This window comes from Triturus cristatus, chromosome 10, assembly GCF_964204655.1.
Source record: "Triturus cristatus chromosome 10, aTriCri1.1, whole genome shotgun sequence".
In the NCBI taxonomy this organism is placed as follows: domain Eukaryota; kingdom Metazoa; phylum Chordata; class Amphibia; order Caudata; family Salamandridae; genus Triturus; species Triturus cristatus.
Window position 1 is genome coordinate 1,220,940,572 of NC_140593.1, and position 20,621 is coordinate 1,220,961,192.

At 46.8% G+C, this 20,621-nt stretch overlaps 1 protein-coding gene across 3 annotated transcripts in view; it reads left to right on the forward strand.

The window, feature by feature from the left end:
* Positions 1 to 20,621, forward strand: part of ARHGAP4 (Rho GTPase activating protein 4) — a 219,068-nt gene that overhangs the window by 150,199 nt on the left and 48,248 nt on the right. For 2 of the 3 annotated variants that reach the window (XM_085629762.1, XM_085629764.1), the window contains exons 9-12: positions 12,179 to 12,373; positions 15,291 to 15,375; positions 17,239 to 17,266; positions 18,373 to 18,475. In XM_085629762.1, the coding sequence (XP_085485888.1) occupies positions 12,179 to 12,373; positions 15,291 to 15,375; positions 17,239 to 17,266; positions 18,373 to 18,475 (411 nt within the window). Of the gene's footprint in view, positions 1 to 12,178; positions 12,374 to 15,290; positions 15,376 to 17,238; positions 17,267 to 18,372; positions 18,476 to 19,654; positions 19,683 to 20,621 lie in introns of all 3 variants that reach the window. The other variant, XM_085629763.1, reaches the window with a different exon arrangement.

The window sequence follows — 20,621 nt, forward strand, 5'->3', positions numbered from 1 at the left end:
TATACATGCTAACAGACCCAATTCAGCTGAGAGGCTTGCGATTTTTAAAATAAAAAATTGGTGCATTTTAGCTGTCTATAATTGATTCTGCTTCGGTATAAGTCAATGGGTAAAAATACGTTGCCCCGCTTTTGTTTTTTCAACATCTCCCACTTTACTGATATAAAATGTTGGCATATGTGCCTAGACTCGTATTCCATTCACTGAGACCACATTAAGGTGGTTGTCCGTCAATCCTAATCGGAGTGAAACCTATCTAGGGTTGCCACCTGGATGGCATGGCCAGTGTTAAGATCACTGTCAGTATAAATATTAGGAAAATTACCTAGAGCCGGTATCAAAACAGACTTAAAACAGTAAGATGAAAGCACATAAAAATGTGTTCTATAGTTGTCTTAATGACCCATCTCAATAAATAAAGTAAAAAAGACAGAAAGGCCATGCTAAAAATAAAATAAGAATTTTAAAATGTGAACAAATGGCTTTTATTTTTCTCTTGGAAAGGTGGCTACTCAAACTGGCGACTCACTGCTCCTTCATTGGCGGTACTAGTCGGATACTCCCAGTAGTATTAAAAATGTGTTTTGGAGTCTGTAGGAAAGTAGGATCTGCTTTCATGGTCACCCCTACTTTTTGCTGATGTCATTATGTTTTACTGACTAGTCTGACTGGGATCCTGCTAATCAGGACCCCAGTCTGTGCTTCTTCCCTAAATTGGACATGGTGAGTACTTGGGTACAATCCAGATTGGTTACTGGTGTACCCCTGTAAGTCACTAGTATATGGTACTCAGAGCATAGGCACTGCAGGGGTCCCCCATGGGCTGAAGCATGGATTATGCCACCCAAGGGAGACCACTCATATTGTGACTTCAGACCTGCCATCACAGCCTGTGTGAGCTGGTGCTAGCACAACTTACGACAGATATAGATTTCCTTATATCTGAGGTCGCTGCACTTAAAACCTATAAGTCACCCCCTAAGGCAGGCCTTTCAATCCTGAAGGCAGGGCGCTCGGTTATAAGTGTGAGGGCGCCCCTGCATGAGCAGGACACTCCTTCAATCCACGGAGTCCATTCTCCTGAGTTGTAAGGGCATCAGCCATTACTATACATAGAGTGGCCATGTGTCATTAAGCGATTGCTAACTCTAAACTGGCTGTAACGAACCCTGTTGTGTTTGGTATCAAACATGTTAGGGTGTTGCAGGTATGATTCCAAGCACTATAAAGCTCCTTCGGGAGGCCCTCAGTGCTCCTGGTACCAGTCTTCTAGACCTGGACAGCAAACTATGGCTGCTGCCGACCAGAGACACAAATCTGTCCTCCTGCTGCTGAGCCAAGCTCGAGCAGGGGAAGGCAGAACGATAGGTTTCCTGTAACAAATAGAGGTGTGACCACCTCCCAGATAGGACTTAGTTTATCGGGACAGGGTGGGGGCGCTTGTGAGTGCCACTAGACTGCTTTGAAAGGCACATTTGGTGCCCTCCTTGCATTTTCCAGCTGGAACCAGTTCATGGAGCTGTTGGCTCCCACTCTGGCACGAAACTGGACAAAGAACATGGGAGTATCCTCCCCACTGTCCAGCCCCTCTTGTGGGAGGGACCCCTGAATTGTCCCAACCCTTTCCTCAGGGTACTTAAGGGCTTATTTGTGGGTGGTTACTTAGATTCGTCGTGGGACAAGATTCAGGTCCGAAACCCCATCATCTCTAACCATCTGGGCACTTTGGATTTCGCTTTGGGAACCGAGACTGCAACTGGGAAGACTCCTGCTGGTCTCATCGTCCTGCCAGTCTTCTGTGTCATCAGTGCCTGTGTTCCATACATTTTCTTCTCCATGCCTGTGGGCATCCAGGACACCTGAAGGAATCTCCCTTGAAGTGAAAGAGTCACAACCCGGCACCTGCAGGCACTGCAATGAAGCTGACCGGCTTGTTGTTCCTGTCCTCCTACTGACTCCGAAAGGTTCTGCAACTCCCTCAAGGCCTGCACGGTCTTCACAGCAAGTTTGAAGCCAGTATCCCTCGTGGGAACCGCTGGAGCAGTATCCATGTGCACTGTATCGACTTGCCGTTGCCAAGGCTTGTTGACTCTCTTCACCAGAGATCTTTGGGCTCCTAAAAAGCTCCAGCATCTCTTCCTGCCAAGATCTTCTCCTGCACCGCATCCTCTGCACCGTGGGCCTTCATCCTTTGGTGAGCTGCTCGAGGTCCTCTTGCGACTCCTGTGCCTCCGGCCTCTGGGTCCTCTTGAGTGTCTTCTTTGGCTCCAGAGGGCTCCCCTGCTTCGTCGGGCCTGCGCTAACTTACCTGTGGTGAGTAACTTGGACCTTGCTGGTCCTGGCACTGCACCTTTTTCATCAGCTATGTTTGTTGCCACTGCCAAGACTTGTTGGTGCTCCGGCCAGACACTGACCCCCGGGCTCTCGACATCCAACGTGGTACACTTCGTGAACAATTCCTGGTCTTCCACAGCGTCGCCTGGTCTGCACAGCTGCAGCTCCAAGGACACCATCCACTCTCCTGCATCTCCGACATTGGTGGACATTTGTCTCCCATGCCTCCTGGCCACCCCTGAGTGGCATAGAGTCTGTCCCCTCTGCTGGCAGGTGCCTCTCGTCTTGAATTCACCTTTGGGTTCCACCAGACACTTTCACCCTCGCCAGCTAAAGTCCTCCATTGTGATTTGCGGCGGTTCCCGACGTCACTTCGCACCTATGCACCCGGCTTCCCTGGTGCAGGTATCCTGGGTCCTAGGATATCCACGGGTGGTGCGACTCTCCAACCTTCCCTCTTCCACGGGGTTTCTTCAGGGTCCTCTGGGAAGGGTCCTTCTTCTTAAAAACTGTAACCATGACTTACCCATTGACTTGTATTGAGCACACAGTCGTGTTCCCACTTTGCACACTGTCTCCGTGGGGTTCCTGGGTACTTACCTTGGGTGGTTCCTTGGGTCCCTTGCTCCTCTTCATCTTCTGTGTCTGGTCTCGACTTAGGTAGTGGCTCGCATTCCACTTTCATAGTATATGATTTGGTCCCCCCTTGGGACCACTGTGTATTTGTGCTACTTACATGTTCTATCACTAAAGTATTGTGATTATATCTCTGGGTAGGAGATATTGCACTGTGTTAGTGAGTGTTTGTAATAAATACATATTTTTAAAACTACACTGTGTGGTTCTTGTTCACTTAACCTATACCATAGGATTAAGTTCTGGTAAAACAAGATGCTTTACACTCCTTCTGGACTGAGCCTGAAGGCTACTCTCCACAGCTACCACTTAGAGAGCTTTCTAAGGTTATCTTAGACCACTAAAAATCATCATAAGGGTTGTCTGAATTAGTGCAGGGTGCTTCACTTATGTAATTGTGCACCATATACTAAGCCATCCTCCTTCAGAGTCTGTAGAGGGTGTTTAGCTGTCACATCCATTGTGTGTGCGCTTCAGGAACTCGAGGGCATAGACCACATCCATGGCGATCTTCCTCGTGTCTTGCACGATGTAGTTGACGACGTCCTGAATCACTTTCTCAAGCAGTACTTTAAGCACACTGCGGGTCTCCTCGTAGATGAGGCTGGAGATGTGTTTTACTCCTCCAGGCTGTACTAGGGGGTGAATAGCGGGCTTGGTGAGGCTCTGAATATTGTCTTGAAGCCCCTTCCTGTGCCTTAAGGGGTACTCTTTGCCAAGACACTTTATTCCTTAGTCGAGTAAGACCCATCCTCGTGGCATTGTACCTTTACTTTCCTCAACCAAGGTTACTGACATCAAGGATACATCGTAGACCACACTAAGACCTGCCAGTGCCTTGTGACAACCCCTACTCCTCGCCACCGTGGGGCAGGGTTGTCATGCGTGCATGCGTACACCTTATTAAGCTGAACCGTTTTAAATAAACCGGCTTGTGCGTACTAAACAAAGCTGGTGTACTTGTGGCACTCGTGAGGACAGTCGACAGTAACACTGGAGGACTCCACAGGTGCTAGGTGTCTTTTGGGACGTAGAGGTGTGTATGGTAGCAAACTGGTGTTGGTTGGAAAAGTAGTTGGAGGACCAGTGAAGGACATGACCGGTGAGTCCCTTTCAAAACTCCAGGGTGCACATTAGGGTGGTTTGTTCGACCATGTCCAAGACAGTTGAGAGATCCAACAGTATCAGGAGGCCGGGGTCATCTTCATCTGTGGTCAGGAGGGCGTCGTCTGTGATGTATAAGGGGGCGGTCTCTATGCTGCAGCATGATCCGAAGCCGGACTGGTAGGAGATGGTTCGCTTTAATATGATCTTGGAGTAGAACATAGCCTGCTCTTTCAATGATTTTGCCGGTGAATGGCAAGTGAGTGGTGGGCCTGTAGTTTACAGATTTTCTGGTCTGTCAGCGGGTGGAAAGATGTGGCCTGTCCTGAGAGCCTCTGGGAAGTTGTCTTGAGTGAGGTAGGCCTTTGCAGTGATGCGTAGGGGTTTGTGTGTGTGCTTCCAGCTAAATCTTTGATAAAAGATAAGGGTAGGGGATATATATGCACAAAATTCCCTAACAACTACTCGAGCTTCAAAACTATTTGTCAAATGGAACTTTTCTGCTTTATCTAAAAAATAAAATGTTTTAATCATTCCTCTAACCTTCTACAAGCCAACCGTGTGAAAGAGAAGTGTGATAGCCTGCCACTGGACCAACTTTATTAACCGCTTTGTCACGCCTGGAGTTTTCCCCGACTGTCTAAAACTGTTAAGTCATCTCCGCTTTTAATACAAAATAGTCATAAAAAATAATGCTCGACCAACACAGATGACCTTAATAAATTCTGTTCCATCTCAGATCTTCCATTCCTAGCTAAACTACTGGAAAACTTGTAAATAACCAGCTGTGAGTATTTGTTAATGAACGCCATCTCCGTGATGTCCTTCAGTCGGCTTTAAGGACCGGCTTCATGACTCAAAGTGTCATCCTGCAAAACTTGATGTCTATGTATCTTAGTCAAAATGTGATTCTTTCCAGTTGATTCTATTGGATACTTCCTCAGACTTTCACATTATTGGTTCCTTATCTAGACACTAAAGAAATTAATAGGCCTTGAAGGCAAGGTTCCCACGTAGTTCATATCATATCAAACTGATTGATTTGAAGTTCTCAAAATAGGCAGCTTCTGTTTTTTACTCCTGCTTCAGTTCTCCAGGGAGTCCCTCAGCAATCCGTTTTGGCTCCTGCACGGTTTATTCACGACTTTGAACCATTGGGTAACGTTATTAGAAACTCTGTACTATCGTATGTGGAATATTCATAGCCTTTCTTGGAGGTCATTAGTCTGATTACAACAACTCTCTAGAACATTCAAGGATGGGTGTATGCACACCAAAGCAAGTTCAATGCCAACAAAACACAACGCCACCTTATTTCATCACAACCCTGCTCAACCCTACGCCATGAATACAGTCTAGGCTGTTCGCAGAGCAAATGTAATCTATCCATTAATGACGGTGTCAAAGCTTTGGATGTAACTTTTGAATCCGACTACCCGCCAGAAACTCAGCAACACCGTGGCCAGCAGTTTTTATCATCAATTTCAATTCACTTGAGGAGGTGAGCTCATACTGAGCCAAGTCCTAGGATTATCGAAAATTGCAGTGTAGTCCCAAAACTCGCCTTGCTGTGCTTAAAGCTTCTTGGCAAGCTGAAGCACAGAGACCTCTTGGGTTGGCCACCGAGTCAGGTCACCCATCTCCTGTGATCTCGATGCCGGCTCCCTTCAATGGCAGAACGATGTTCAAACCCCTATGCGAGGGCAGGTATTACGGTCTGGCAAGGAAGTTTGAGATCTCTGGGGCATCCACCAACTACGAAGCTCTGACATTCTTATGATCGGAAACCCTGGCATGCAACAAAAAGTCAATTGTCGACAAGTCTTGTTCTAGTTGTGCTCAGAGGAGGGTGTGCAAGCGCTATTCTGCAACCTGTTCACACCATTGCTTGTTTATCAGTAAGCAAAAACGTAAACGCTTTCTTCTTGACTACTGTTTATTTTATTTATTTATTTATTTGCGTTTTATATATCGCTGGCTAGACCCAGAGGTATCCGAGCGCTTTACATAAGGAAACAGTGTGTTACAAAAAACAGAGATTTCACATTAATAACAGAATGAATAGATATACAATACCGGAGTTATTGGTGAAAACGAGAGTCGGGATCCAAACAGATCAGGGAGAATTGGGAGTGCAAAGGAAGGAGACAGCAGTGGAGGAGAAGACGAGACAAATGTCCGAAGACCGGCTGGGTAGGTGACGGTCAAAGCGGTGTGCCAGAGCCAGTCTCCCTTATAGCTGTCGGAGCATCTCCACCGGGGATCGGCCATGGGGTTCGGACTCCACCGGCTTAGGGTAAGGATCAGGAGGCGAACAAAAGACTTGAGTCCATGTGCGGGTGAGTGGAGATGGCGAGGGTGGGGGGGTAGGAGAGGATATGTAGTTTGGCTGCCCTCTTTAAGTCAGGTAGTTCGAGGTTGTTGATCACTGTGACTCTGAGGCTGGGGGTTTTCAGCCACGAGACTTGTCCTTGACTAGGTGGGATCAGTGGCATCCATTTTTGGGTCAGACGCGGAGTGTTGTTCAAGTCCCTTGTTGTTAGAGGACAGGCCAGTTCCCTGGATAGAGATTATGGTCAACCAGGAGACTCCATGATGATCCAGGGAGGAGGTCGCCAGTTGGAGAGAGCCGAAAAAGTCCTGCCCGAAACAAAAGCAGCATGGGCGCCATATTGGAGTCGGGCTCGGCCGGGAATCAGTATTTGTCTCGTGAAAGGAGAAAGCCCTATGGTAACAGGGGCAAGCCCAGTCCACCTCCAGAGATAGTTAGGGGCCGTTAGGGTATTACACGGAATCTCCACTCACCATCGGCTCAAAGGAGGTCACCGGAGTCCCGAGGCGCCATCTTGTCCAGCGCGTCCGCTCCCTGGGACTCGGTTCGGGATACTCGATTCCCCGTCCAAAGTGCAAGCTGAATCCCGTCTCTTGTGTGGAATGGAGAACCGGGGAATGGCGGTCAGGCGGCTATGCAGAACACCCCCTTTGGCACCAGGCGCGGTCTCGCAGCTCCCCGGGTGCCATCAAGGAGGATAGGAAGGCCAAGATGTCACGGCTTGTATCTCTGCAAAGCAAGGTCCGAGAAGGGCGTAATTCAGCTTCTGGGAGTCAGCAAGTGTTCAGTCAGAGGAATCGTTGGGCCGAGTGGGACCACAATGCGGCGGGACGCCACTCCAGAAAGTGTAGCGAGGGTGCGCCATGGAGCATCCGCTCCGAGCGGCCATGCTGGGATGTTAAGAAGGATTGAAGACTCAGGAATATATTTAAAAGCGGTTTAATCCAAGTGAAAAGGAATCTCTGTCGGTTACAGGACTTCAAGCTCCGGGTGGCTCCATGCAACTGCTTCTCTCTTGATTCCTGGGACCGATCAGATGTTCTATTCTAGAACACACTGATCGTGCCATGAATCAAGAGTTTGGAAAATAACAAAGAAAGAAGCTCGTGCATGCAAGCACGAGAAAAACATCTAAAAGATAAATGTAACACATCTTCCGCCTTTAATAAATAATGAGAGAACAAAAAAACATTTAATTTACAAATTTGTTTTTGATAAGAGACAAAATCAGACATCCAACCTGGTTTTTTTCATTGGCGTTTTCCAGGGTCTTCAGTACAATCAATATTATTAGAAACATTGACTAAATTAGAATTGCGAATTAGGCATTCTACAAGACCTTCATCATCAAAATTATCAGCAGACTTTGGTTCATCCTCGGAATGAAAATAAACACTTTTATCACCTTTTAGAACCGCAATTCTGCTTAAATTCCAAACCTTATTATTGGCGAGTCTGACTGAATTCTTAAGGACCTCTTTGATTTCAAAAGGACCCATGAATTGGCTTTCACCCTTTTTGACCTTCCAAGGTTTTTTTACTTCAACCAGCATGCCCACTTTGACAATCGGATCATGTATAGACCCTGTTTTCTTGTCAAACCGTTCTTTATTAATAGCATGATTTTGGATGAGTCTTTCCTTTACAGCCACAAGATCCAAGTTAGACATGGTAGAGGGAGGTAACCATGCAGGATTACATTTGGTCCTGGGAAGCCTACCTCTCATAATTTCAAACGGAGAGTAACCAGTCATAACATTATTCGAGGTTCTGTACATCCATACTGTTTTAAAAATTTGTAATTCCCATTTGTCATTTTCAATTCCAGTAATTTGAACAGCACTCTTGAGAACTCTATTAAATCTTTCAATGACACCATTGCCACTGGGATTGTATAGAGAAGTAGTACAATGAATCATGCCAACTATTTTAAAAGACGCTTTGGCTTTGTTAGAAAGAAATTGGACACCATTGTCTGTAATAAGACGTACTGGTAACCCCTCCTCAGTGAAATTTTCATCCAAAAAAAATAAAACCGAATCAGTATCAACTTTTTCTACAATTTTGAAGACAGGCCATTTTGAGAAAACATCAATGGCTGAAAGAACATATTTTGAATTTGGACGTACAGGAACCATAGTATCCATGGCGATGGTATGCCATGGATAATCCGGAATAACATGTGCACCCAGATTTGGTTTAAGAGTGACCAGGTTCTTATCAGCATTAGCACATGTGATGCAGTTTCTAACAATGCGTTCAATTAAAATATCCATACCTGGCCACCAAAAACCATTTTATGCTTTTTGCTTGATTCTAACAATACCACTGTGACCTTCGTGACCATGAGAAACAATATTGTGTCTTAACTTGCATGGAGGGATGGCTCGATCACCTCTTTAGAGCAACCCATCTACGCACGAAAGCTCGTTCCTTATTTCCCAAAAACATCTAAGGTCAGCATTGATGTTTTTTTTTATTAGGCCATCCACTTAAAATGTACTTTTCAACTTCTTTCAATAAAGAATCATTTTCAGATTCTTCAAGCCATACATTTCGGTCAATCGGAAAATAATCTTCATTGTGTACCAAAGCAATTTGAAAATCATCCCGCTCATTGTGGGTACTTTCTTTGAGCGGTAAAGGCATTCTGGACAGAAAATCAGCTACATTTTCTTTACCAGGTACATAAACAATGGTATAAATAAAGTCCTGAAGACGCATAGACATACGTGCTATTCTTGCTGAAGCTTTCAACATGCCTTCTGTGGTTAATAAGCGCACCAAAGGTTTATGGTCACTTCTAATCAAACATTCCTTACCCCACACAAATACTCTGAAGTGCTCAAGCGCCCACGCGCATGCCAAAGTCTCTCTTTCTATGGTAGAATATTTCTCCTCTGCGGATGTGAGCGCTCTAGACGCATGAGCAATGATGCATTCCTTACCGGAATTGGACCTTTGTGCCAGAACCGCTCCTAAACCTTTTGAACTAGCGTCCGTAGTAATAATGCAAGAAAGCGACGGGTCAAAACCTGAAAGTGCAGTAGCAGAACAGATTGCTTTCTTGACATCATTAAATTCGGTTTCACAATCTTTAGACCAAATGAACTTGTTCTTGATTAATTGTCTAATATTAAATGTACGACAAGTGAAATTTGGTACAAACCTTGAATAAAATCCAGTTAGACCTAAAAACGACCTTACATCATCCTTCGATTTAGGATGTGGAGCAGATTGTATAGCCTCAACAAAGTTAGTTTTGGGTTTGATTCCTTCCTCACACAGTTCATGACCTAGATAGGTCACAGATTTTACTCCAAATCTACATTTGGAGTGTTTTATAGTCAAACCGTGATCAGAAAGAACCTTAAGTACGTTTTCTAATGCTGATAAATGTTCTTGGGCATCACTTCCAAAAACAAGGATGTCATCTTGAAAGCAGATCGCATTATTGCAATTCTTTAAAATATCCTGCATAACACGTTGAAAGATAGCTGCAGCAGAAGCTAATCCGAAAGGCATTCTATTCTACCTGAAACACCCGAAAGGGGTAATGAATGCAGTGTAGTCTTTGCTATTCTCGTGTAACTCAATCTGATGGTAAGCTGCAGATAAGTCGATAGTTGAAAAAATTTAGCTCCCCCAACACTGGTTAACATTTTTGAAATACGTGGTAAAGGAAATTGATAAATAACAATGTTATTAATTAAATGGCGTAAGTCAATGCATAATCTAATTTTCCCATTGGCACGTTTGGCCACTACAATGGGTGAAACCCATTCTGAGGATTCGATCCTCTCAACTATGCCATCTTTTACAAGTGAATCGAGTTCTTTTTTAACCTCTTCACGCACAGCTAAGGGAATGTTGCATGCTTTGTAAATTTTAGAACACAAGTCTTTTTTTAAACGTATCTCATGCTTAAAACCAATTCATTTACCAATCTCAGTTCTGAAAACACTGGGACATTTTTGTAATAAAGGCTCACTAAGACCGTTAGACTCATCAATAACCATTACTGGATCAGGACTGTTGGGGTTAAGAATAATATTTAATTTACCTTGATCAAACCAGCTTAAAACGGAAGGTCCTTTTTTGGAAACATAAAGTTTGGCAGTACACTCGCGATTCTTGAATCTAAAAATTAGAGTTCTGTACCCAAGAATATCAATCTTTTCGCCAGAATAACCCTCTGGGCTGATGTCAGGCAATTCTAACTCACTACCTAATTTTGGTACAAATTGTGAATTCCGCACCACCCATCCTCATCGCCAATTTGTTAAGAAGGATTGAAGACTCAGGAATATATTTAAAAGAGGTTTAATCCAAGTGAAAAGGAATCTCTGTCGGTTACAGGACTTCAAGCTCCGGCTGGGTCCATGCAACTGCTTCTCTCTTGATTCCTGGGACCGATCAGATGTTCTATTCTAGAACACACTGATCGTGCCATGAATCAAGAGTTTGGAAAATAACAAAGAAAGAAGCTCGTGCATGCAAGCACGAAAAACATCTAAAAGATAAATGTAACATGGGAGCTGGCTCTTCCCCTGCCACTGTTTCTCCTCCCTTCCTTTTTATCACCAGACGGTGGTACCATGCCTGGTTGACTGTTGTTTCTGCACCTCATTTCTTGTCGCTGTGTCAGTCTATGTGTGATCCGCTAAACTGCCATTATTTCTTCTGTCATTTTATGTCTTTGTTCCCAGGCGTGCTCCAGTAGTATCTCAGCTCTTGGCGCTACTCGCCTAAGAATACCTTCATAATGATACATAGGTGGCCTATGCAAAGCTTACATTTATAATATCTTACCACTCCTAACTTCTGAGAAAACGACATGCGCATTTAAAAAATAAAGTTACCTTGATTGCACTGCATTTGGAAAAGAAGATCCCTAGGCTACCCGCCTTTCGTCTGATGCACAGAGTCATTACTACATGTATTACAGCCTCCGAGCAGCTTCGCGCAATCTGCCGGGGCCAGGATAACCGCTCAGAAATGCTCGAAGCCTTGGGCAGCCCAGAGCACCACCTCTATGTCCCTGGCACTGATGGGAAATGTTTCACTAGTCCTCACTAAATAATTCATTCCTGAGGTCTTGCAGTGCTGGCTAGCACATCTGCTTTTTCAACAGCAAACCTCTCTGCCTGCCATGTCTCTGCTCTCCCCGAGCCCAAGAGTTTGTCACAACATCCTTTCAGCCACTGTCTGTGACATCAGCTGGGACACCCTGAAATAAAATGGACCCCTGAAACCTAGTCTGGTCTGCTACTCGTACATTACATTAACAGGGCTAGTAAAAGCACTGTGTAAATAACATACTTAAACCACAGGTTTCTCAACATAACCTGCGCTGTGGCACACAATAGGCTTACTGTTGAGTAAGGTAAGAGGATTGTAAAACTATTTTAATGTTAAATGTTCTTGAAACACTACTTGAAACTACTTAAAATGTGTATCAGGCCTGGAGCATTGCGTACATATATTGTAACATTAAATAATATGATAATATTCAGTTTACCACTTGTAGAATTATGGGTGCTGCGACAATATACATTTTTACAAAGCCCTGCGAAATCCTCTCCAGGCAGTAAGGAGTGTCCATAACAGGTGAATGTTTGAATGATCCACGTTGCTCTACTCCTAGAGGCAAGTAAACCTTTCTTCGAAGATCCGCGCCGTCTCTGTCCAGGACATGAGTTCGTTTAATGCTGTTGTCATTGTGAGTGTAGTTACTTGATCCAAAAGTAAACTGTCGTCTTCTGCCCACAGGTGAACAAGACTCTGAAAGCCACCATGCAGGCGCTCCTGGACCTTATTGGCACAGACGAGGTAGACGTTTTGGATGCTTTCCAGTCCAGTCAGTCGACAGAGTCTCTAAAGTCCACTGGCTCCGATACCAGCAACAAGCCCACCATAGCCAAGCGGCGAGCCAATCAGCAAGAAACGGAGACCTTCTATGTGACGGTAAAGGAGCAGCTAGGCCCTCTGTTCTGGTGGAATTGTTGAGGTGAAGGATGTATCTGAGGGAGTAGAGGGAACGCCGGTGCTAATGATGGGTACGTGGCAGAATGGAAGTACGGAGGGTCCAAGGAGTCTTCGGAGTATGAATATGAGAGTTTTTGCCCCAGTAGAGCTGGAAGGATGCTTTGCTAGTGGTATTTATTGCAGGAAAACTGATGCAAGCAGGAAGATGTGTTGGTGGTTGAGTAGGAGATGGGGTGGTTCTTCTGGTGGATGCATGGAGAGTAGGATACGCGGATTAAGGAATGCGTAAACAGAGCCCTTCAGCACTGAACTGGTGAAGGGTTGGGACACTCAGTGATCTAGGAGTTTGGTGGGTTAAGAGCAATAAATGCCTGGGCTGAGTGTAGCTAGTTGAAAGGGACGCATATCTCCATTTCTGGAGTTGGAAAGCAAACACCCGTTCGAGCACTGGATCTAGCTGAGGGCTTCAATAGTTTGGTTGCAATTCCTGATCCTTGGGGACTCTCTTCCTATCACTTGGGACTTATCCCTACTGACCCTTTGATGAATCTTTAACTCAAGCCTTTTGGGGGATTGATTTTTCTTGTGCAATCCAGGAGCTCTCTTTCCTAGGTCTTTACATTCTGCACTAACTTCTTCTATTTGGCGGAACCTCTTTACTTTGCCAATTTTGCAAGCAACATCTTTAATCTTGGCCACAGAGGCCCTTCCCCATATGAAGTAGAAATCATGTAAATTTGTGCAGTCGTGTTTCTGTTTCCACAATGCTTCACCTGTCTACTAATAGGAGACCCAGCGTCTTCTTGGAATACCAGTTGCGTTGCCTTTTTCCGATCTGATAGAGAAATTGATTGCGATCACTGTACCAAAAGTGATCTTTATAAAAACATTTTTACACGGTTCCCTCCTAATGGTTTTGAGTCGATCACATTGAGTGTTGTGACCCGGATGCCTGGGTCTCTACACCAGTGGCTCTTACCCTAAGGCCTGTGGACCCCTGTATATCCGTGACTTCTGCTCAGGAGGGTTGCGAGAGCTTAGAAAGGAGGGGGGGTGGTGTGTGTGTGTGTGTGTGTGTGTGTGGGGGGTGTGTGTGTCGGGTGTGTGTGTGTGTCGGGGGTGTGTGTGTGTGTCGGGGTGTGTGTGTGTGTCGGGGGTGTGTGTGTGTGTTGTGTGTGTGTGTGTGTGTCGGGGGTGTGTGGGGGTGTCGGGTGCTGGAACGTCTGCGGTGGTGAGCACAAGGGCGAACCCTTCAGACGCCACAGATGGAGATATATTTTAACTTAACAAAGTGTTTTAATGTGCAGGCCCCCCCCTGCACTGACATACGCATTTCGTCTTACGCTTTCCTTAGTGTCATTTATACTATGCAAACACCCTTAATTTTAAATGAAACCATGCATTTGTCCATGCAGTGCACTCTTGACGGTGCAGCCTTTGGGGGTTCCTGTGGTGGACTCTTGACGGTGCAGCCTTTGGGGGTTCCTGTGGTGGACTCTTGACGGTGCAGGGACTCTTGACGGTGCAGCCTTTGGGGGTTCCTGTGGTGGACTCTTGACGGTGCAGCCTTTGGGGGTTCCTGTGGTGGACTCTTGACGGTGTAGCCTTTGGGGGTTCCTGTGGTGGACTCTTGACGGTACAGCCTTTGGGGGTTCCTGTGGTGCACTCTTTATGGTACAGCCTTTGGGGGTTCCTGTGATGCACTCTTTATGGTGCAGCCTTTGGGGGTTCCTGTGGTGGACTCTTGACGGTGCAGGGACTCTTGACGGTGCAGCCTTTGGGGGTTCCTGTGGTGGACTCTTGATGATGCAGCCTTTGGGGATTCCTGTGGTGGACTCTTGATGGTGCAGGGACTCTTGACGGTGCAGCCTTTGGGGGTTCCTGTGGTGGACTCTTGACGGTGCAGGGACTCTTTATGGTGCAGCCTTTGGGGGTTCCTGTGGTGGACTCTTGATGGTGCAGCCTTTGGGGGTTCCTGTGGTGGACTCTTGACGGTGCAGCCTTTGGGGGTTCCTGTGGTGCACTCTTGACGGCGAAGCCTTTGGGGGTTCCTGTGGTGGACTCTTGACGGTGCAGGGACTCTTTGTGGTGCAGCATTTGGGGGTTCCTGTGGTGCAATCTTGATGGTGCAGCCTTTGTGGGTTCCTGTGGTGGACTCTTGACGGTGCAGCCTTTGGGGGTTCCTGTGGTGGAATCTTGATGGTGCAGTCTTTGGGGGTTCCTGTGGTGTACTCTTGGTGGTGCAATCTTGACGGTGCAGCCTTTGGGGGTTCCTGTGGTGGACTCTTGACGGTGCAGGGACTCTTGATGGTGCAGCCTTTGGGGGTTCCTGTGGTGGACTCTTGATGGTGCAGCCTTTGGGGTTCCTATCTTATTATATTGTTGTGGTGCCCCCTCTCTGCCCTGTGTGGATTGCTAGACCTGTGTCCACGATGGAGGAACATTCCTGGCTGTGCCATTTTTGGACTCTGTAGACCTGTGTTTTTGGTGGATGCTTTGTCACAGGTGGTGTATTCATTGTTGCGTGGTTTGTGGTGGACGCTTTGTGATGTGCTTTTGAATGGTGGATGCTTTGTCACGTGCCCTGCAATGGCGTGTGCTGTGTCATGTGCCTTGCTATGCAGGACGCCTTGTCACATGACCTAAGGTGATGGATTCTTTGTCACGTGCCCTGCAGTGACGATGCTTTGTCACATGCTTCTCAATGGTGGAAGCTTTGCCGCTTTGCCCTCTGGTGGTTGTTTGCTGCTTGCGGATTCCCAGACTTGTTACATTGCAGGAACCCCACGTCTTGTGTACTCTGGGGTCCCTTTTATCTTTTCTCTCCAGTGCCCTACACCTCTGGTGCCACAAGGTCTTTAGTTGAGGCCTAATCTGTTCTCCATTTCCCCTGCAGAAGTTCAAGGAGTATGTGAATGGCCGAAGCCTCATCTCTAAACTGGAAGCAAAGCACAACCAGCTGCAGGACGCCATTGAGAAAGGTGAGGGCGGCTAGGCCGGCTGCACGGGTGTGATCCCTCTCTGCATGGCCTGCCAGCCTGCTGTACACCCTCAAACACTCTTATCTGTCCCTCCCTTCAGATCTTTCTCATGTCATCTCCTGCAGTCTTTCTTCCACTCACTCCCTTACTTTGACTCTTGCAGTCTTTCTTCCACTCACCCCCTTACTTTTTCTCTTGCAGTCTTTCTTCCACTCACCCCCTTACTTTTTCTCTTGCAGTCTTTTTTTCACTCACCCTCTTACTTCGTCCCCTGCAGTCTTTCTTCCACTCACCATGTTAAATTAATCTTTCGCAGTCTTTCTTCCACTCTCCCTTACTTTGTCTCTTGCAGTCTTTTTTCACCCTTTCACTTAATCTTCTGCAGTCTTTCTTCCACTTACCATGTTAACTTAATCTTTTGCCGCCTTTCTTCCACTCACCCCTTAATTTGTCTCTTGCAGTCTTTATTCCACTCAGCCCTTCGTCTCTTGCACTCACCCTCTTACATCCTCTCTTGGAGTCTTTCTTCCACTCACCCTATTACTTTGTCTTTCACAGTCTTTCTTCCAATCACTCACTCACTCTCTTACTCCATCTCTTTCTTTCCCCTACTCCTGCTAATCTCTATTATAATCAGTGACTTTCCATATTCCCATTCATCCCTTTTCTTCTTTTCTCTCGGCCAGTCCCTCGCTGCCACTGTTCTGATCTCTCTTACTGAATGTTACATTCATATTTCGTTGTGTTATCATGAACATTTCTCATCATCTCAGCTTTTCACCCTGCTGTTATTTTTCTTAACTTTATTTTTTTTCCAGTTATTTTTCTTGTTATTTAAGATTTTTTTCTTTAATCTTCATTTGCTACTGTTTTTCTTAAATGTCTTTCCTATCATCTTTTTTTTTTTGGCTCAGCTGTGTTTGTTTTTGTGTTTTATTTTTATTCTTGGTTTTTATTTTCTATTTTATTCTTTGTTTTCTCTCTACCTTATTTCCATTGTGTATTTCCTGATTTTCTTTCCCTCTCTTCCGTCGCCATCTTTTATTGACTCCGTAGTCTTGTTAATTGAGCCCATTTACAAATTTCAACATTTCCCCACACTTGATTCAACCTTGAAAACCTCCCCTTCCAACAGACACTGTTCCAATGCAGTTGTTTTTGCTGTTCTGCATTATGAGTACTGCGAAAAGATATTACATGCACGTATTCAACTGATGTGGTATTTTTGAAAGATAAAAAAACAAAATGAGCCAGCATTTTTTTAAATGTGTGTAAAGCCCCTCTTTCCTTACCCCCCCCCCCGCCACATCCTTAAATGGATGCTCCTGTGCAAGGTAGGGCTGTACAGCGGTCAGACAAGCACACTGGTCTACTCTCTCCGTTCAACTGGTGTAGGCATTAACCTCTGATTTTGGGGGGTAGTCTCAACATTTGGAGTAGCTTTTTAGTCAAATGATTGTAATTTTTTCACTTTGACTTTGAGGTTGATTTTCTATCACCATGCGCTACCACAATTTGTGGAACCGGCGAGTTGCGTACGGGGCACTCTTGATGTTCAGCTCTATCTGCATTTTGTCTGCTCCCAGCATTTGAGGCAACGAGGTCCAGTTCGCACTGGGTACTCCTAAGTGCCACTCAGTACTGTTTCATTGTGTCTGAGTGGGCCCCACTGGCGCGGTGCACGTCTTGCACCAACTAGCCCTTGTTGTTGTTCTGCAGTCCAGCAGCTCAATAACTGTGCAGAAACCCTTGGAAGGGCGCTTTATGTGATCACGTCCAGGCCTAGAGCAGCACGGCTCATTCTGTGGCAGTAGTATTAAAAGTGAGCTCTAATGTGGACTCTTTTCCTCTTCGCCCCTTCAGGTGACGCAGAGGATCGAGAGATGTCGAGGTAAGCTATCCTGCCGCATTGGGCCCTGGGACGTGAAGGGTGGGGGCAGAGTGAAGATGTGATGGATGGTGCAGCCAGCCTCAAATATTCAATTCTGACTCAGGTGAGAAGTATGGCATGACACTCTTTGTGAGGGCAGGATGGGCCTGCAGCAGGTGGTACCCTTGCTGTTGGTGCCTGCTTGTCCCAGAATCTCCTGGCTATGTTTGACAGTCAAAGCAGCACATGGACTGTAAAGTGTGTTGGAGTGTTTGGGTGCACATTGGCAGGAATGAAAGATGTCTGCGGTTGCTTGGCTGTGTGTTGCCAGAGCTAGAGAGAAGAATGTTACCAAAGTACACCACTGTAGCAAAGTACAAAGTACCAAGTCAGAATCAGATAACATCGAAATGTTGGCAACAGTTCCATAGTCTAACTTAGACAAGAGTTAAATTTAGAAGCTTTTCCTGCAGGAGTAGCCACCTCTCCTTTCTTTCCAAATGAACAGTCTTGAGTCCCACAGCTCTCCCGTATCAGGCTGAACTCTTTACAGGAGAGTCAGCAGCTTGAAAACAAGGACTCATGCCAGCACGATAAGGGGTTGCTTAGCCAGGCTGGTAAACAAGGCCTGGCAGAAGGAGCTTCATGAGGAAGGCTGTGCAATCCCACTAGAGCAGCCTAGTTCCTGTCGGTAGTGTGTTAGTCTAAAAAGATGTACATGGATCAGAAGTCCCTGGTTTTAGTGTTGGCCCATGGGTCAGTAGTAGTTGGAAAGGGCTGTTCCATTGAAGAGGTGTGTCTAGTAGGGGGTAAGGAGGAGGCACAACAACAGCAGTATTGCCAACCCTGTAGCCTCTTATGATAGCTTTGATGCAGTCCCAGGTATAGAGAAATCTGTACCACAACCACATTCTGTGGGAGAGAAAAGCTGAATTGAATTATGATTGGTTGGATCCTACTGAAGAGCGAGACACGCCTTCAGGACATGCATTGAGCATGCATGCCCTGTGAGTTTTAGGGTGAAGGTATGCCAAGCCAATCCTGCATGTGCAGTTAGTGTGTGTGGCCCTGTGTTAGCTGACCAGTGTTAATGGGTTCCTGCTGTTCTTCCCCCTGATTGGTTACAGGCTGCAGTCCATGGCCAGCATGTCCCTGAGGTCGAGGAAGCCACGGCCGTGCTCCCAGTATAACCATAAACTGTTTAATGGCGATTTGGAGAAGTTTGTGCAGGTACCATGGCGGCGGCCTGCAGGCTGCACCCTCTGCTTCTAAGCTTGCTGTGGGCAGCGCCTGGCACCTCTGTGACTTCTCTTGCTCTTCCTCTTGCCAGTGTGATGTTCAGCGGTGGTGGGGCTCATTAAGGTTGTGTGTGTGTGTGTCATGTGATGTCTTCTTGGATCCACAGGGTGTTGAAGGTCCAGCATGGCACCCAGTGTGGTTCTGGGGAACGTGGTCTCCCTAGTGTCTTACTGTCTAGTGAACCGTATGATGTTCTGTACAAAACTCCTAACTTCCAAGTTGTTCAAGAAGCACTTTGCCCCATGCACATCGTCTGCCAGTCCATATCGATAGAGACCTCCATGCCCCTTTGCACAGTCTCTGTCGTTCCATACATATCGGGAGCTACCTGCCCCTCTGCACAGCCCCTGCCATTCCATATAGATCAGGCCCTGCCATTCCATATAGATCAGGTCCTGCCATTCCATATCGATCAGGAGCCCCATGTCCACCTGCAGAGCCTTTTTCACTCCATGTGTGTTAGTAGGTACCTGCCACTTTGCACTGCCCCTGATATTCCTTTAGGTCTTGGAGCCCCCTGTCCCTCTCCACTGTCCCTTCTGCCCCCTCAGGTCTTGGAGCCCCATGTCCCTCTCCACTGTCCCTTCTGCCCCCTCAGGTCTTGGAGCCCCCTGTCCCTCTCCACTGTCCCTTCTGCCCCCTCAGGTCTTGGAGCCCCCTGTCCCTTCTACTCCTTCAGAACTTGGAGCCCCCCTGTCCCTCTCCACTGCGGGGGGCCCTCAGTCCTCTGCTGTGTGATCCAAGGGCGGAGGTCTCCCTTGTGGTCGTTGCACCTTCTTCTGTGGGCTGCCCCTTGAAGCTGCTGTGGACTCTGGGTTCCTCGCTCCGCGTAGTCTGTCGCCTCTCCCTGTGATGCAGCTGCTCTTGTGCCCCATGTCTTTTGCTGCTTGTAACGCCTCTGCCTCTTGGTTTGTCTCCCCATCTTCTGTCTCTACCATCTCTCGCTCTCTTTTCGCTCTCCTTTCTCTCTCCTCTCTCACCTTCTCTCTTTCTCGCTCCCTCTGCTCCCCACCCTCTGGTCTCGCACCCTCTTGAGCCCACCCTCTTGCGCTCGCTCTCCCCATCCTTTTCGTGCCACCTTTGTCTCCTTTGCTTTGCGCTCCCCTTTAGGAGAAGCAGGTGTCTCTCTCGGATTCAGGTAAAGAGTCAGCCAGTTGCATTGGCCCTTTTTGCGCTTGCCTTGTATCTGCATGTGCATGTGATTTTGTGCATTGTGTAGACTTGCACTCTGAGATGGGACAGGCAATCCTGAGCTTTGGAAGAAGGCGCTTTGAAGTTCGGCCCAGGGCCACAGTGCGCTGCCCATCAGCCAGGATCCTCTGGCCTCCACACTTGGCTGCTTTCTGTAGAAGCCCATCAGGCTTAGTGCCAGGACCAGGGGAAAAGCCTCGTGCAGGCAGGCCACAAGGCTGCCCTTGGCTGCCGAAGGGAGCGGTCATGTGTAGAAGAGAGGGCGACAAAGGCTTTGAACACCAGGGAGGGAGGTGGGGGGGGGCCTGGAAGGCCCAACCGGGCCTTTTCCTAACTGTGACACCAGGCCAGGAGAGCAAAATGCAAGTTATGCTCCATGTGCATAAACAAGTATTAGCAATGCCAATAGATCTGGCTTATGAATGAAAGTGCCTTTTGTGCCTTGAATGTGTTTGGGCGCTTGATAAGTCATCTTAGGTGCACTCTGTCACTCCTCTTTGCACTCCTGCATCCATCCACTGACTCATTCTTGCAATCGCCCAGTGACTTAACCACAGTGAAATATACACAAACTCAACAACATATACAAGGTACATTAAAAGAAAACATTCCGCCGTCTAAACACGGCAGGCGTATGCTTGTAAAATAAAACTAGACATAGCAGCAAGTGTCCGACTTGCAGAGGTATTGTATATAGTCTGTTGTTGACTTAAAGTTCCAGCATGGCCGCCACATTTAGAACCGACGTGTTGACTGTCTTTGGAATCGGAAAACAATGATAGACGATGGGCAACAGTATTCATAATGGTCTCCTGATTTAGAGGAAGTGTCTGTGAGGGATGCGGTGTACTGCCGATGAAATGAGCGGTAAGCACTGGCTGGAGAG